We start from the raw sequence: 17,318 nt of genomic DNA on the forward strand, positions 1-17,318 counted from the left end.
GTTGAAGATGTATCTGCCGCTGCTTTTCTGTGTCCTGACTGGAGGATGATAGGACAGCTAGGAGGGTGAGGCTCCATGGCAGTAGGGAGGACAGTTATAGACTTGGGAGGAGATGATGAAGGCAGCTGTTCCTGGCAGTGGCTCAAAATGGCTGAGCTGTATCTTCTGGAGTTACATGTGTGTGGCTGGGCATATCTTTGTTTAAGAGTAACTGGACTAATGTACCTAGCATGAATAAAAACATGCACTTACACAAACTACTCTGCACCTTACGTTGACATCAGTTTCCTTCCGACAAGGGTAAATGACCCACTGCAAAGCCCTGAAATTAATGGGAGCTTGGCCAAGGGCCAAGAATATTGTTATTTTATCACTATCATACATGGGATTGTGATGTTTGAAAGATGCGGATGTTTATATAGCAGCAGCCAACACTGCCATGTTCTGGGCCCTTAAGCAGCCTCTGTGGAAATATTGGGACCTCTATTTTGCCATGAAACTGCAGATCTATAAAACTACAGTTATACCAGCGCTGTTGTACAGCAGTGAAATGTGAGGACTGAGGAATGGCTGAAGACAGGTGGACTGATGTTTTTGATTCTCTCCATTTTCATCAGCTGCTTCATATTAAGTGGGAGGACAAGATCAGTAATGAAGATATTCATAGCAACCGCCAGCATCAGCACTGGTTCAATTTTGGTGGCTTTCTTGGTTTGGACATATTATTAGGATGGAAGACATGAATTTCAAAGCATATTTGCCAAGGAATGGAGATGAAAAGTGGTCTGCAGTAGCTTTGGTTCTACAATAAGATTGCCAGTGATGGACAGAAACTGAATATCCAGGCAGATTGTCGTATGGACCTAGCTAGAGATGGATACGCTCCTTTGGGATGTGCCTTGAGTATGATGATTGTTATCATAATATGTTGCATTTCTATAGCCATTTCTGTCCAAGAATCTCAAAGAATTTTGCAAACACAGATGAATTAAACCACACAACACCTTTGTGAAGTAGAGAACTAATATTATTATTACTTCTGTTTTACAGGTGATGAAACTGAGGCACAGAGAAATTAAGGCCAAATTTTTTCAAAAGTGGCCATTAATTTTAGGTGCCACAAAACTGAGGAACTCAAAATCAGTGGCCACTTCACAAAATTTTGGACTAAGTAACTCACCAAAGAATATGCAGGACATAAGAGCTGGCAACAGAGCCCCAGTATCTTCACTCCAACTTCTTTGCTTTAGCCACATGACCATCTTTTCCCTCCCAAATAGGCAGCTACATGCCAGTACCAAATCCACCCAACTATGTGAAGACAGAGCCCGATTTTTATTAAATTAGAATTGAACCATAGTCTGTTTTGACTTAATAATCTAAATTTGCAAGCTCCCTCCTAAATGAAGACCACCTGAGGACTACGGATCTGATAGCCCAGGTTAGAATGTCCCTTGTATTTGTAAAAGCTGCCTTCTGTGGACAGTTTCCAACAGACCCAAACTTTGCTGAGCCTTACTTCACAGGTCTATATCACATTGCTTAAGCTTAGCTTGCAATATGATATGTCTCCACAGAAATCAAACAGCTGCAGGGCCACCTGACTTGGGCTTGCAGGGCTTAGGCTGCGGGGCTGTAAAATTGCTGTGTAGACAGCCCAAGCCCAAACATCTATACAGCCTAAGCCACACGAGCCCAAGTCAGCTGACCCAGGCCAGCCACGGCTGTGTCACAGATCTTTTATTCCAGTGTAGACGTACCCTCAGAGTCCTCAATATACCTTGGGTTTATCAAGATTCACCTTCCCAGTGCCATGGTATTGAATCCTCACATCGGGACATTGCATCTGTATTTTGTGTCAGGGTGGAAGTACAGTTCATGCAGTAATATCAGGCTTTAAGATTAAACTCGATAAGTTTATGGAGGAGATGGGATGATGGGATAACATGATTTTGGTAATTAATTGATCTTTAAATATTCATGGTAAATAGGCCCAATGGCCTGTGATGGGATGTTAGATGGGGTGGGATCTGAGTTACTATAGAAAATTCTTTTCTGTAGTATCTGGCTGGTGAATCTTGCCCATATGCTCAGGGTTTAGCTGATCGCCATATTTGGGGTCGGGAAGGAATTTTCCTCCAGGGCAGATTGGAAGAGGCCCTGGAGGTTTTTCGCCTTCCTCTGTAGCATGGGGCACGGGTCACTTACTGGAGGATTCTCTGCTTCTTGAAGTCTTTAAACCACGATTTGAGGACTTCAATAGCTCAGACATAGGTGAGAGGTTTCTCGCAGGAGTGGGTGGGTGAGATTCTGTGGCCTGCATTGTGCAGGAGGTCGGACTAGATGATCATAATGGTCCCTTCTGATCTTAATATCTATCTATGAATCATTGTGCATCAGTGCTGAGCTACAAACATTGTGACATAAAACAGGCATCACCAGCCACATGATTATTTTGGCCCAAAGGGCAAATACACAACTGGGGCAGCCTTATAATTACTAGGAGGTGTCAGTAGGAGTGTTACTGAGTCTTGGGGAAGTGCTTAGGCCAACTTGGGTCCCTCCTGCTTTGTCAGGCTGCCTTAAGTGGATACTATAAAGTAAATAGTCATTGCTGTAATCTTTAGGAAGTCTATCCTTTCCTGTTTTTTTAAAACAAAGTTGCATGTTAAAATCGTGGATTAGCTGTAGTTATGCGCACTGGAGAAGCCGAGAGCAAGTGAAAGATGACATTACCCTTGATAATTGCAAAGGTTCAGGGGGATGATTCAGGTGCATGTATCTGATTGGTGTGAAAGTGTTTTTTTAAAAACTAAGCTAGCATATGCCATGACTACCTTTAATTTTATACACAGGGCCAGGTAAAAATATCTGATGAGAGGCAACTGGGCTGCAGTTCTGCAGGATCAGTGTATAGCTCTCCATGCCTCTTCTCCCTGGCATGTTATAATACAATTTGAATGGAGCACAATGGGTAGAGTTCTTTTTGAATCCTGTAAGTGTCCATCCCAGGAGCCTCTATCCTAATCTAGGTGGTGCAGGGGAATATGTGGTCTTTGGTGGCTGCATCTTCACTGCAGAAAAGCACTGTGCTGATGGGTAAATTACCATACTGGTTTTGGGGGGGGCTAATAGAGACTCATGCATTTTTAGGGGTGTATTGCTATGTAGGAGTTGGGTGGAAAGCTGGGCTTCCCCTAAGCACTGACAATACATACAACTATGCCTCCATCAATATGGGCTAGACACTCTAGGTTCCAAATGGGACCCCAAGAATATGAGCTTCTTCAACGCAAGACCCTGGTCTTTTCATTGGCCTTCGTGGGCTTTGCTGAAGTGAGATAAGAACTCAGAAATCTGTTCCTGAAAGAGATGCATCAGAGCCTGATTTAAAGTTGCCTCTGTTTGTGAAGGTTTTCTCACAATTATGTGTTAGGATTATTCTTCCGGGTAGCCACTTCCTGGGTACGATTCTGTCTCACAAACGGGTTTCAGCTGAGGTCAGGGAGGGGAGTGTTGTTCTGTCTCTCCTAAATTATGTAGAAGGCTCCCAGATACCACTGTGGTGGGCAGATTACAAATATATCTAATAAGTATAGGTTTAGATGCTCATTTGATTGTGTTTTGCTTTACAGGTCGCCACATTATGCCTGCCCTGAAGTGATCAGGGTAAGTTAGCTTGTACTCTCAGCATTTGTATAAAAGCATGTCACTCGTTACATGGATGCAGGCAGGTGCCCACTACAGGAAGTGATCCCAAGGCAGTCAGCATTGCAAATGCTTAATATGACTGTCATTTTCCTTTATGTGACAAGGCCCAAAAGCGACTAGTGTAAAGGTCATGAACATATGTCATTCTCAGAGGGCAGAGGTCACTCATGATGGCCCAGCTACTTCAGTCGCTTGACCAGCCAGAAATACAATGGTTTTGTTTTCCATGTTACTTCCATCCAGTGGGCCTCCATGTCCCCTATGGAGTCCCTAAATATCCCCTCAAGACGAAGAAAACTGGATTGGACTGTCAGCACTGTTACTAGTTTGCTATTGAGCAATAGGAGGTACTCCCTTCTCCTGCTCTTTCTTCTTCCCCTAAGGCTGGCTGCTGTAGGCTCTGGTGGCCTAGGGCTCCAAAGGCCAGGCTTCCCACCTGTTGATGCACAGCAGTAATATGAAGCCAAGTGGTTCAGAAAATCAATAGAAGAGAATTGCCAGAAAACATTACAAGTTAGCAAATAATATGACCCATTCCAAGCTCCATAAAGAGCTAACCAGGAGAGAAGCAGCTTCTTGATATCCTGAAGGCATCTCTGACATTTGATTAAGTGCTGACTCCTTAGTTCTTTTACTGCTCTGTGGCCATTCGCTCCCTTCCCCATATTGCAGGCTTACATCCCTCAGACAAGGACATAACACTGACTTTCACAAGAACCCATGAGCCGCTCTGGCCTGCTACTTAGGTAGCTCTCAAGAAAGCAGCTTCTTGAATCAAAAATTCAGGTCTCCCACTCTCCCCTTCCTCATTTTTCAAGGATGGCTAATTCTCTTACTAACAAGCATTCATTTAAACTCCTATCTCTGTTTCATAGGGAGAAAAATATGATGGGAGGAAAGCGGATGTCTGGAGCTGTGGAGTCATTTTATTTGCATTGTTAGTGGTGAGTCATCATCCTTGCTACCTCCTTTAAACAGAAAAAACCCCCACAATGCTGATGTATTTCATGTTAAATCTACTGACATCATGTAAGTCTCTCCTGGGTTCCTTCTCTCTTTCTGTATCTCTCAGCTGCATCTTCTATCTGTCAGCATCCGTCCCAAAAGGGAATGCATGACAAATATTTTACTTCGCCTGTGAAGGGCTGCCACCCTGTACAGCAGAGCAGAGGGGATTGTGGGAAAGCTGCTTTCCTATATGCTCTTTGCTCTGTTATTGTGGGGCAGTGTTTTAAGAACCTGATTCAAAACTCACTGAAGTCAAATGGCCTCAGAGGGATAGGATGGTCAGGGTTGCAACTTCAGGACCGGGAGGAGCCTAGATTGCCCTTCACAGGATCAGGAAAGTGGTTTGGTTTAGTGTATTTTTTTAATTACATGTATCTGCATCTTGATTCAAATGGTTTTGTCAAGAACTGAGTGAAATGTAACAGCTGTGGTTCATGCCAATTTTGAGCCTCTGTAAACTGCATTTAGTGCAGTTGAGAATGTAGAATTGAGCCAAAAGTACCATGTTTCAACACAGATAATAATTCCTTTCCTGGCACCCAAAATATACTGTTTCAGAATTTGTCCCTGGCTCAGTGAAAGGTTCATGAGCTGCACAGAACTTGTTCTGAGTTACACAGATGGTCTGAAACCTCAAAACCAGACAAAAATTGTAACAAAACCTGAAATCAAGTGAGTTTTGCCTCTGTTCAGCTTTATAAAGGAAATCTGATTTGTACTCCCATAAGGAAGAAGTAGGTTGCCATAAGTGAAAAGTAGGATAGACTTAATGTGTATGAAATTATTTGTCTTGTTTGTAATATGTCAAATGATCATCTACAGTTACAAACAGCAAAACTCCTTGAGCCATATTCTGTTGTCCTTGCACAGTTATTATCCGGTTCCCTCTCAGGCAAACTTCTACTGAAATCCAGTGGGAGTTTGCCTGAGTGAAGAATGTGATTTGACCTTTTGAAACAACAGGAAAAAGAGACCGAGAAAAGCTGCCTGGGAGTTATCAGAGTGAGTACTCCATTCTCAAGAGGATGCCCTTCGAGATTTTGGACCTCACTGTCTCAGGAAAATGTTTTGGGTTGTTTCTAGGTATAAACCTGAGCCTTTAAAGCAGTTGAAACAAGCCAATCACTGATGCTCAGTGCCAAGCATCAGGTTAATTACATCAAGATAAACACCCACTAAAAGTCTTAGGCCATAATAGAAATTGCTAGTAATTAGCGGCCTTTAGTTGCTATGTCCAGGAAATGCTGCATTTTATCATGAATTATATTACATTAGCCAAAGTACCTAACTCTCAATATTGATTTTGCTTTCAGTCCTGAATAGTTATGAAGAACTAGGTAACTGGAGGGACTGGTAATGAATATGAGGCCTTTTGCTTCTAGGCCACTAGTTTGAACAAACACAGGTTGGTAATGACTGATGATTGTCAGCATCAAATGGGCTTTTGGTGGCTTCTGTAAAGAGATTTATTGGCCTCAGTCTGTTATATGCACCGGATTACCCTACACAAGCATTACATGCACTGAAGTAAATACAGTGTTGTCATAAATATAAAGGGAAGGGTAAACCCCTTTGAAATCCCTCCTGGCCAGGGGAAAGCTCCTCTCACCTGTAAAGGGTTAAGAAGCTAAAGGTAACCTCGCTGGCACCTGACCAAAATGACCAATGAGGAGACAAGATACTTTCAAAAGCTGGGAGGAGGGAGAGAAACAAAGGGTCTGTGTCTGTCTGTAGTCGTCTTGGCCAGGGACAGAACAGGAATGGAGTCTTAGAACTTTTAGTAAGTAATCTAGCTAGGTATGTGTTAGATTATGATTTCTTTAAATGGCTGAGAAAAGAATTGTGCTGAATAGAATAACTATTTCTGTCTGTGTATCTTTTTTGTAACTTAAGGTTTTGCCTAGAGGGGTTCTCTATGTTTTTGAATCTAATTACCCTGTAAGATATCTACCATCCTGATTTTACAGGGGGGATTTCTTTATTTCTATTTACTTCTATTTTCTATTAAAAGTCTTCTTGTAAAACACTGAATGCTTTTTCATTGTTCTTAAGATCCAAGGGTCTGGGTCTGTAGTCACCTAGGCAAATTAGTGAGGCTTTTTACCAAACCTTGTCCAGGAAGTGGGGTGCAAGGTTTTGGGAAGTATTTTGGGGGGAAGGACGCGTCCAAACAGCTCTTCCCCAGTAACCAGTATTAGTTTGGTGGTGGTAGCGGCCAGTCCAAGGATAACGGATGTAATATTTTGTACCTTGGGGAAGTTTTGACCTAAGCTGGTAAAGATAAGCTTAGGAGGTTTTTCATGCAGGTCCCCACATCTGTACCCTAGAGTTCAGAGTGGGGGAGGAACCGTGACAAGTGTAAACACTGACATTTAGAGCCTGGCTGTAAGAGTTGCTGAGAACCGGCAACTTGCATGGATTTGATGGGAATTGAGGACACAGCGCATCTACCAGGATCATGTCAGTAACTTGTGGGGAGAGAGATTCTCTGGTGAGACATGGGCTTGTGATAAAACCATATCATAGTTTCATCCAGTGGACCTCCAGAACCCTCAAGCTCTTAAAGCATCCTAATTCAATCCTGGGGCACACGGGAAAGAATCCTGGAATAATGCCGATGTCCCAAACAAACTCCTGGTTGATGACCCCAGAAAATAATTTACAGCTTTTAACCTACCCTGGAAACAGTAGTCTGCATTGAATCATTTCAGAACATCGCATGGCCGATGTTACCCTCTCTTACATCTCTGGAAGATGAGAGATAATGAACAATGTGACTGTGGTCACCAGTTGCAATCTGTGGACCACATTGTAATCAGTGCACACTTCAACTGTTTGCTGGTGGCATTTTGGACTTGTGACAAGCCACTTCCGAAGCCACACATTGACTCCCTATTCTGAACTTGGTTACTTGAACATTGCTGATCACCTCTCTGCTACTAAATGTTGAGTTGAATTTAAGTGGATCCCTGAGTCTTTTAAGAATTTGCCTGAGAAGGCAACATCATATTTTGCGTTCTATTTTATTCTCTTTTTATTTTTCAATTTTAATATAAAAAGCTGCCTCCAAGATTCTATTTCCGTGTTGGAAAAAGTAAAGCAATGCTAAGCAATTATCAACAGATGAAGAAGGTGTGCTTTACTTCTTATAATGGTGCAGTGACTTTCTTAATGTCCTTTTCTTTTCTTTTCTTTTCATCAAATTGCTCAACTTTCCACCTTTTACCCTCTCCCATTCCTCTTTTCTCCTCTCTCCCACCCACAATTCCTCCATCATATCCCTGCAGGGTGCCCTGCCATTTGATGACGACAACTTGCGGCAGTTGTTGGAGAAGGTGAAGCGGGGTGTGTTCCACATGCCGCATTTCATCCCTCCGGACTGTCAGAACCTCTTGCGGGGGATGATTGAAGTGGACGCCTCGAAACGTCTCACGGTAAGAGGGTATTCACTGCAAATCATCGGTATGTTTTCAGGACTTTCTCTCTATGGTTCTGTGTGTGGGATCCCCCCATCCCCTCTCCCTATATGTACTGTTGCACAATTAAAGTAACTCTCCACATTGCAGCTGCCCAAAGGCTCCTCTCCCTGAACCATGGATGAAGGGAGTGGATACAGGTTTGGGGAAGAAGCAGACTTCCTTCTCTTGCAAATGATGAGGGCATTTTAGTTTTGAATTGTTACTCTGCTTTGATTTTCCTTTGTATTGAAATGTGTACGTATTTACAATAAAACTCCCCTGCTGATGGCACTGCCAAGTGGTTGGTATATTTTGGAATCAGCCTTGGAACTCTGGCTCCTCAGCTTAGCAAACTGGGTTTGGCATAGAAGTGATGTACTATTAGAGGGCCAGGACTGCCCTTTCACCCCTTCCTGGTGTAAGGTCATCATCTCTTGCACTTCTGGGTGAAGCAATGGTTCATGCATTGTAGACTCAGGAATCTCATGGTGCACTGCATTGTATCCTGGGTGCATTATAGTGTCCTCTGGCAGCCTGGATACCAGGTTCTTGGAACCATATCTTCTAGAGTCCTTATGCTTTGTGTGGTAGGCTGTGGTACCCTGTGCCCTGGACACATCATGTTGAGCCACCTGGGATTCTGCACCCAAGCTGAGTTCCACCACTCCCTCAGAGACCTTGCCCCCTGAATGCGTTGGAATGATCATGTCCGTCACTGATACCATGTTAATGTTTTGGGGTATTTTGAAAATTTAGCAATAACAATAATTTTGAAGAGCAAGATTGCTTGCTATTCAGTAGAGGTTTCTGGCTCTATGGGTATTCTGGCCTTTATAAATCACATTGTCAGTCCCCGGTGATGATTTTATACAGATTTACTAAGCTCGCAGATTCTGAGTGGGAGTATGTATAAAGAAATGCAAATTTAAAACTCCTCCTGGTTCTTCATTCTGCTAAAATATTTATAAATAAACTCTCCTCCGATCAGTGCTTGGCGCCTCTGCAGAGACTGCTAACAGCAGAATCAGTCTGCACTGGCTGCGATGATGGCTTTGGGAAGTAGACACCTGTCTGTTAGGAAGTAACGGAACTCCTCCTACCTCCAAATTCCTTACCAAACCAGGTCATGTTCCATTCGGTGAGCCAGAGGTGAAAAGCTTTGTATATTCTTACTCATATCCTTCCTGAGCCATCCTTCCCCTACAAATGAGTAAAGCAGGCCAAAAAATTTTCAAACAAAAATGTTCGTTTATTGAAACCAGGCCATTTTTCTAAAAAAAAAAAAAGAAAGTCTAACAAATTGTCAACATTTTTCATTTTGTGTGTGAATTTCATGCCTTTTTTCTATAATTTAATTGAAAGCATTATCAAAACAGTAATCAAACCTATATTTTCAATAAAAATCGGGGGGGGGAACGGGGGGGAGGGGAAATTGGAGGTTTTTTAACAGAAAAATGACTTGGTTAACACATTCAAACAAAAGCAATTTGGAAAGAGGATTTTTTTCCAAAAATAGGCATTTTTCAGCTGCATAAGGCCCTGATCCTGCAGCACTACAGGCAGTGGGAGCTTTGGCATAGAGAGGAAGGATGGCTCAGTGGTTACAATGCTAGCCTGAGACTTGGAAAACACAGCTTCAATTCCCCGCTCTTCCAGAGACTTCCTGTATTGCCTTGGGCATGTCACTTAGTCTCTCTGTGCTTCAGTTTTCTATCTGTAAAATGAGGATAACAGTACTTCCTTACTTCACAGGGGTGTTGTGAGGATAAATGCATTAAAGATAAGGCACTCAGATACTAAGGTAATGTAAATACCTGAGATAGATGGCATGCTATTCATTTAGGGATTGATCTGTCTAGTGTGTCTTTTGCATACAAAGATTACTAGCTTGTTTAGGAGTCCACCACAAAGCTGAACAGTTAAAATGTTCATACTTTCCTTATAAAGGAAATATTAAATAATGGACTCTCCAATCTAGCAGAGAAAGATATAACACAGTATAACACAATCCAATGGCTGCAAGTTGAAGCTAGACAAACTCAGACTGGAAATAAGGTGTAAATTTTCACCAGTGTGGGTAATTAACCATTGGAACACCTTACCAAAGGTCATGGTGGATTCTCCATCATTAACAATTTTAAAATCCATATTGGATGTTTTTCTGAAAGTGATGGTCTAGGAATTGTTTGGGGGAAGTTCTCTATTCTGAGTTATACAGGTCAGGCTAGAGGGTCACAAAGTTCCCTTCTGGGCTTGGAATCTATGAAAAGGTCATGGTTCCAGTGAACTGAGGGTGATGAACCAGGTATCTGACACTAGACCCTCTTCAGTGTGTCAGGGCTTTAGGTTCACCTTTGAACCAAGCTCATTTTATAGGGCTGTCTCTGAATTTTCGGCATTATTTAATGCAGCAAAGCATATGCGATAAAGGAGGAAAAACGGTTAAAGTCATTCTGGAGTGACTCACTCCTCATCCTGATCAAAAAGCAAAGCTGCTATTTTCATTTTTCCATAGGAAAAAGCAAACAGGTCTGATGTACATTGATAGACGGTATCTTGAGGACAGGGAATAAGAATATGAAATGAATTTATTCAAGAGATAAAAGCTGCCAGGGGTGGGGGACACCACAGAGCTCTTCTTTATGGGACACAATCTGTATTTTCATTATTTTGGGGGCTCTCAATTTGCTGTCCCCACTGTCTGCTGATGGCACACTTGTCTTTCCATTGTGTTAGCATCTTCATCACTTAGACAGCCATATAAAAGGGATCTGTCTGTTTATTGCACTATGGCTAGGATGTCAATTTCATTCTAAGGAGAGAGCTGGATTCCATGTTAGTTGTGGTCCATAGAGCAACGTAGAAATGTAGGACTACGTGCTACCCCCAATTCACAGCAGATCTCCCACTCACGCCATGCCATATCAGCCAAGAATATGGCTGATATGTAGTAACAAATTTTGAAACTATTACTATTATTTATAATTTGTTCAGTACCTTAATGTCATATTCACCATTGCTCAGTAGGAAAATATGGTCACCCACAGGAGTGCAACTATTTTTGCCCTTTTTACCCCTTCTCTCTCTGTTTTGCTCCTTCTCCCTTATCTTCTGTCTCACTTCTTTTCTTCCCAATGCAGTTTCCTTCTGTACAGCAATTCCCACTTCGCACAGGGCTTCACACTCACTCCCTTCCCCATTCCATCTGCTAAAATGATCAACAACAAAAGACAGGTTTCAGAGTAGCAGCCGTGTTAGTCTGTATTCGCAAAAAGAAAAGAAGGACTTGTGGCACCTTAGAGACTCCTAACAACAAAAGAGTTAATGTTGACATTTAAACTGCCATCATTGGGCTGTAGCGCCAAGTCCCCATTAGGATGAATGGAAGGTGGGGCAGTTCACATCTCTGAGATTTAGGAAGATATCACTGCCTGTTTACACACCCTTGAGCGGAGCTCTGGGCTGGGGATTGGGGTGCAGGAGCAGGAGCAAGGTGCAGGTTCCAGCCGGGAGGTGCTTACCACAGGCCGCTCCCGATTGGCAGTGCAGCGGGGCTCAAGCAGGCTGCCTGCCTGCCGTGGCCCCATGCTGCTCCCGGAAGCAGCTGGCTGCTGGCACGTCTCTGCGTGCAGCCCCTGAGGGGGGGAGGGGGCAGCGGGTCTCCTGCCAATGGGAGCTGCAGGGACAGGTGCTGGGGATGGTGGCAGCACGCGGAACTGCTTCACCGCTCCCTCCCTTCCCCCAGGGGCTGCACGCAGAGACATGCCAGCAGCCAGCCACTTCTGGGAGCGGCGTGTGGCCACGGCAGGCAGGCAGCCTGCCTGAGCCCACTGCGCCGCTGGACTTTTAGCAGCCCGGAGATTGCGATCGACTGGCCGAAGCTCCAGGATCAACAAGTCGATCGCGATCAATGGGTTGGTGACCACTGTTATAGATGGTCTCGTAGTTAAGTCACTGGGAAAGTCACTTTAATTTCTCTCTGCCTCAGGTCCCCGTCTGTAAAGTGGGGGAATAATGATATTCCCTTTGTCTGTCTTGTTTATTTAGACTGCAAGTTTTTCAGGGCAGGGACTGACTGTGTGTGTATATACAGCACCTGGCACAGGAGGGTCCAGACCTTGGTCAGAATATCTAGGGCTTCCCTCTGCCCTCAGTTTGAGTTCCGTTTGTCCACGAAAGCCCATATTTTAACGTGATACAACAGAGTAACGCTTGGGACATAAAGCTATTTTTGAATATAGAAGGGACTTGGTAAATGAGTTGGCCTATTAAAAGGGTCAGTTTACGGCACATCAGGGTTTGAAACTTTGCCTCCTTTGTGGCTGAGTCAGATTGGGAACTCTTGCACTAGCGCAAATTAGAGATGGGCCAAACCAGCAGCCCCCACCCCAAGATCCACAAACTTTTGGGAGTTCAGATTTGGATGAGAATTTTGCAGCTCTGGCCCGTCACTGACACTAAGGCAGTTGATGTGCTGAGCCGCTGCCTCTCACGCTGCCAATATTGTCTCATTGGTTCCTTCTGTCTGTATCCAGCTGTTGTCTCTTGTCTTGTACCTAGAGAGTAAGCTCTTGGGGAGGACCTTGACTAGGGCTTCTAGGTGCTACTGCAGTACAAATAATCAGAATAATTAATTATGAGGGTGCATTTTTTCTGTAAAGCTTTGGTATTGGGAAATCCCACCCCCTTCCCAGGGCCACCATTAAAGCATGAGGAAGCCTCCACTAGCTCTGTGAATGTAGAGGTTGTTTTTGTTGTTTTAGAGTTGGTTTCTTGCGGCAAGTGCCTGCAGTGGAGAGGAGATATGGGGACAGAGCATTTTTACAGCCTTCGTATAATGGCATTACATTCGGGGAAACCCCTGTGAGAACAGTGAGAAGATCCCTGTGGGAAGAGCTATTAAATGCTTTTGTCACTTAAAAGCATTTAAACATTGTGTTTAAATGATGGCAGAAGGAGTGAGATTAACTCCCACTGTGGTTCACCCTCCCCTACACTGCATCCTAAAAAGCCTGCAGTCTTCTCCTTGTCAAAACCAATCGCCCTCCCATAACCCCTCCTGTCACTTTAATGCAGATGAAAAGTAACAAAGCATTAATTAATTACCTTAAAAAAAAAAAGGCAGTGAAGATGTTGGCATCAGCAAGCACACTTGTATGGTATCATAATAACAATTCAATGCAAATCAGAATAGCGATTGTTTTTGTAAAGCACCTTTCATGCTTGGAAAAAAGAAGAGGAGTACCTGTGGCACCTTAGCGACTAGGTGCCGCAAGTACTCCTCTTCTTTTTGCAAATACAGACTAACACGGCTGCTACTCTGAAACCTTTCATATTCGGGGCATCCCAAAGTGCTTTACAATAATTATTTCAATATGGGCAGCGCTGCAGTTGTGTGGACAAACAGCAGCCATTGTGCGCTCAGTGATAGCTCTCACACAGTTTTGGATCTGTTTTTATGGCAAATGCAAAGTGCTGTGGGATCTTTACCTTATATTGGAATGGCTAGCAGAGCAGACCTCTGTTTAATGTCTCATCTGAAGGTCCTCTTACCGGGACATGAACTTGTGACCCCCTCTGACTGGGAAACTGAAGTGATGTTGCTGGAGCCATACTGACATGTCTGCTTAGCACAGCCACCTGAGGACAACAGAGACAGAAAGGCCTGTAAAAGAAACAGGCATGAAAGAGACTTGAACATATCTTAGCCACATCATCTGCCTTCCGTCTGAAATTATTAATAGCTACCCGTTCCCTAGGGTGTATATTATGTACTGGTGGAGTATATGCATCCTGTGGGAGTCATCCATGTGAGATGGCAGCTGTTGCAACAATGTAAAGGGGACTTGTACAACAGGGCCTTCTATAAGTATACATGGTGATTGGCCATGTTAAATCCTTGCTGTGGAGCTCTGGGAGGGAAATAGGAAACAGGGAAGGTGTACAAACTGAACTGTCTTTTTAGTCTGTGTTTGTACAGGACAGAGGGGTCCTGGATCAGTTCTGGAGCTTCTAGGCACTGCTGTAATACTAACAGTAAACATTAATTAATACATACGGCTATCTTCTAGATATCTTCTATCTTCTATCTCCCCTGGCTAAGAACCCATGGTCTAGAACATGGTGGTGTGTATGAATTAATTAATTCAGGGGGCAGCTCCCAAATAGGTATCAGGATGTCATGACCCTGCCCTTACCAAAGGCTAAATGGGAGAGGATTTTTGGTGAAGGGGACATAGTATGGAAAAGGTTGAAAGCCACTACTGTTAAGTGCACATCACCTACTCCAACATAACAGGAGGAACAAACATGACTCTTCTCCTTTTTGAGCCCAAACACCTGAGCTCCAGTGATTGAAAAACTCCAGGTGATAAGTGGAGGCAGACTCACCTACTCTTCTCGCTGTCACACTGGCATGGCTGCTGCTTCTGCTCTGTGGTGGTGAAAGGGAGGATGGGGAATCCAGTTGGAACCTTTTGTGTGAAGATGGTATTCGCTGGTTAGAAGCAGCAGGCTTAACCCTTCCTTTCTCAATTCTAAAGAAGGTCATTCATCTCTCTTAGCTACTCTTCCACCCTCCCGTCAACTGTGTTTCTTTCTTGTCCTCAGATTCTAGGAAAACCCCTGTCACACTTAACAAACCCTCTCGTACACAGTCAGCCTGTGCTCTGCTGGGCTTTCCAGGGCGAGGAGCCATTGTTATATAACATACAAAAACCTCGGTTTCCTCTTTCTCTCTGTCAGTCTCCTTCTCTCTGTCTCCAAGCATCTGTCTGTCCCTCTCTCTCTTTGGCTTGCCAGTTCTCATTAGCCTGGAAATGAAGTGGAAAGTAATAAGGGCAGGACAGCTGTCTCCGTTCTTGCTGACCGGTTTAATGGGCCTCTGATTTCATCTTATAGACATTATGTGAGCTTCCTTCCAGCTCTCCCCTGCCTCTCACTGATACACTGCTGGAGCCCATGAGTGTACAGGGCACACATTTGCGCACACACAGACACACACACACAAAGGTTCCTCATGTGGTACAGTCTTTTGGCATCTGCAAATGGTCTTTTCCTGCTAGGATGCTGCTGCAGACACACAAGCTTAGATTTGCTGTAGGGGTATATCTGAGCAGGGCTTGTTCTCTCTGTTGATTAGGGAGAAGGGTTCAACACTTCACTTCTGGAAGAGTGACTTTTTCCTGTGCTCAGAAAAAATGTAGGCACCACAAAACAGCCCCTGGGGCCTGTCTTCTGTAGGCAGACGTCTCTACTCTCAAACTTTGGTAACTGGCCAGTCCTCCACTGTATTTATCATTGTCTGTCCAGCACCACAGTCATAGCAACCACTGTCTCACCATTCCCCTGGATGTAGCATGTAGAGAAGGGTCCCTGACTGCAGTGGAAATGGTGTTGCAGGACCCAAGTCCAGCAGAGGAGATTGGAGTCTGGAAGACTTGTGCAGGGGCACTAAATTATATTACCATAAACTCACTCCACTTTGCCTTGATGAAGCTGTTATAATGAACAAATGTGGCCCACCTGGAGTGGGCCTTGGTAGAAATCAAGCTGCACAAATCTCACATTGCCTTCACTTTACTTACCTTTGTGAACATATCTCTTGTCTCAAAGAAAAAACAAATCCTAGAAGAAAAGAAGCTGGGGTTTGGAGTGTCAGCACCATCCTGTAGGCAGGCATATGTCGATAGCAGGTTTTGGCTGACTTCAATTGGATTATGCGCCTCTTAGCTTATTTTTCAGAGCACTTGCCTGTAAACCTAGTGGAAGCTGGGTTCTACACCCACCCTGTGGATCAGTCATTATGGCCTGTGTGCCTCCCTACATTTCAGGAGATACATTATGGCCTCCCTGTGACTGTGTCTATAGCTATTTTAAAAAATAAACTTTATACCAGTGCCTGGTGATTCCTGCTCCTTTGTTCTTGGTGCCCCAAGCGACAGGCCCGTTTGGAATTGGGCAGGTGAGCCAGCAGATGCTTTGTATGCAGTGTAAAACTCCCATCATTTGGGTGCAGTAAGATAATTGCACCAGGGCATCACAGCTGAGATTCATACTTCTGGACTCTGAGGAGGGTGACCTAAGCCCAACTACAGGCAACCCGCATATTTGGTTGCTTTATGCAGTTTTCCTGTTTTTTGCTTTTTGTTTTTTTGCTGTACTAACTCCTTGTTTTCTCTTTCTTTGTAGCTAGAACACATTCAGAAACACATATGGTATATGTAAGTAACATTTTTAAAAATCTTATTTACTGTCTTCAATATTAGTGCTGTTACAGGGAGCTGGTAATCTAGAAATCTATGAAATGGATTGACTTGAAATCTGTGAAATGGATTGACTTGGATGATATGAAAACAGCTTCCATACAGGCATAGGCCAGGAGGTAAATGAGGGAACATCCAGTGAAGATGAAGTTTTAGCCTATGCAGTGAATACAGTCTCCTGTATGTAGATTCAGGCTAGGGACTCTCATATACAGGAAAAACCTGTGTGACAATAGTTTGAAATGGGCCCTGTTTAACTGTCTGCCACTTTCCATACCAACAAATTGCTGGTTTTTTTCTGAATGCACTGTGTCTGAGAGGGTAATTCCTGGGTGAACAGCAAGGGATTAGTAGACACACTTACCTGGATACCCAAGTAACTGCAGGGAATCCCTAGCAAAATCTTAGTAAAACCCTCTTGACAGGCAGACTTTCATGGGTTCCTCTCTGGCATTTGTGGCTTTTCTCCAAATAGGGGGAATAATAAGAGACATTATTAGAAAATAAGCTTTTGTAAACAATCACCTTCTACTTCATAGGCCTTCTTCCCCCTTCTTTACACTGAATTAAGAGGCTGGCTTATGACCTCATAACCTGCTGATGAGCGATTGTTCCATGGCTTGACTGACAGCAGCAGTCTCACGCCATGGAAAAAGAAGTCTATAAGAAAAGGCCATTCCCTTCTCATGATCTGAGTGCGTGGAAGACTGTTGGCTTTTTAAAGTGACCTTGCATTTTTGTATAACTCTAATAGTCCTTCATGAAACACTGATAAATAGGACTTTTTCTTTTTACTGATGATATCCCAGTAAGACTAAAAAATAATCCTTTGCAAGTGATAAACAAGAAGGTGGTGCTTTGTTACACACCTCTGGGA

General features: G+C 43.7%; 1 protein-coding gene across 11 annotated transcripts in view; it reads left to right on the top strand.

The window, feature by feature from the left end:
* Positions 1-17,318, top strand: part of BRSK2 (BR serine/threonine kinase 2) — a 485,481-nt gene that overhangs the window by 344,992 nt on the left and 123,171 nt on the right. For all 11 annotated transcript variants that reach the window (XM_073347213.1, XM_073347209.1, XM_073347212.1 and 8 more), the window contains exons 6-9: positions 3,636-3,669; positions 4,587-4,655; positions 8,007-8,153; positions 16,368-16,399. In XM_073347213.1, the coding sequence (XP_073203314.1) occupies positions 3,636-3,669; positions 4,587-4,655; positions 8,007-8,153; positions 16,368-16,399 (282 nt within the window). The remainder of the gene's footprint in view (positions 1-3,635; positions 3,670-4,586; positions 4,656-8,006; positions 8,154-16,367; positions 16,400-17,318) is intronic.

The sequence above is a fragment of the Lepidochelys kempii genome, chromosome 6 (genome assembly GCF_965140265.1).
Source record: "Lepidochelys kempii isolate rLepKem1 chromosome 6, rLepKem1.hap2, whole genome shotgun sequence".
Lineage (NCBI taxonomy): Eukaryota > Metazoa > Chordata > Testudines > Cheloniidae > Lepidochelys > Lepidochelys kempii.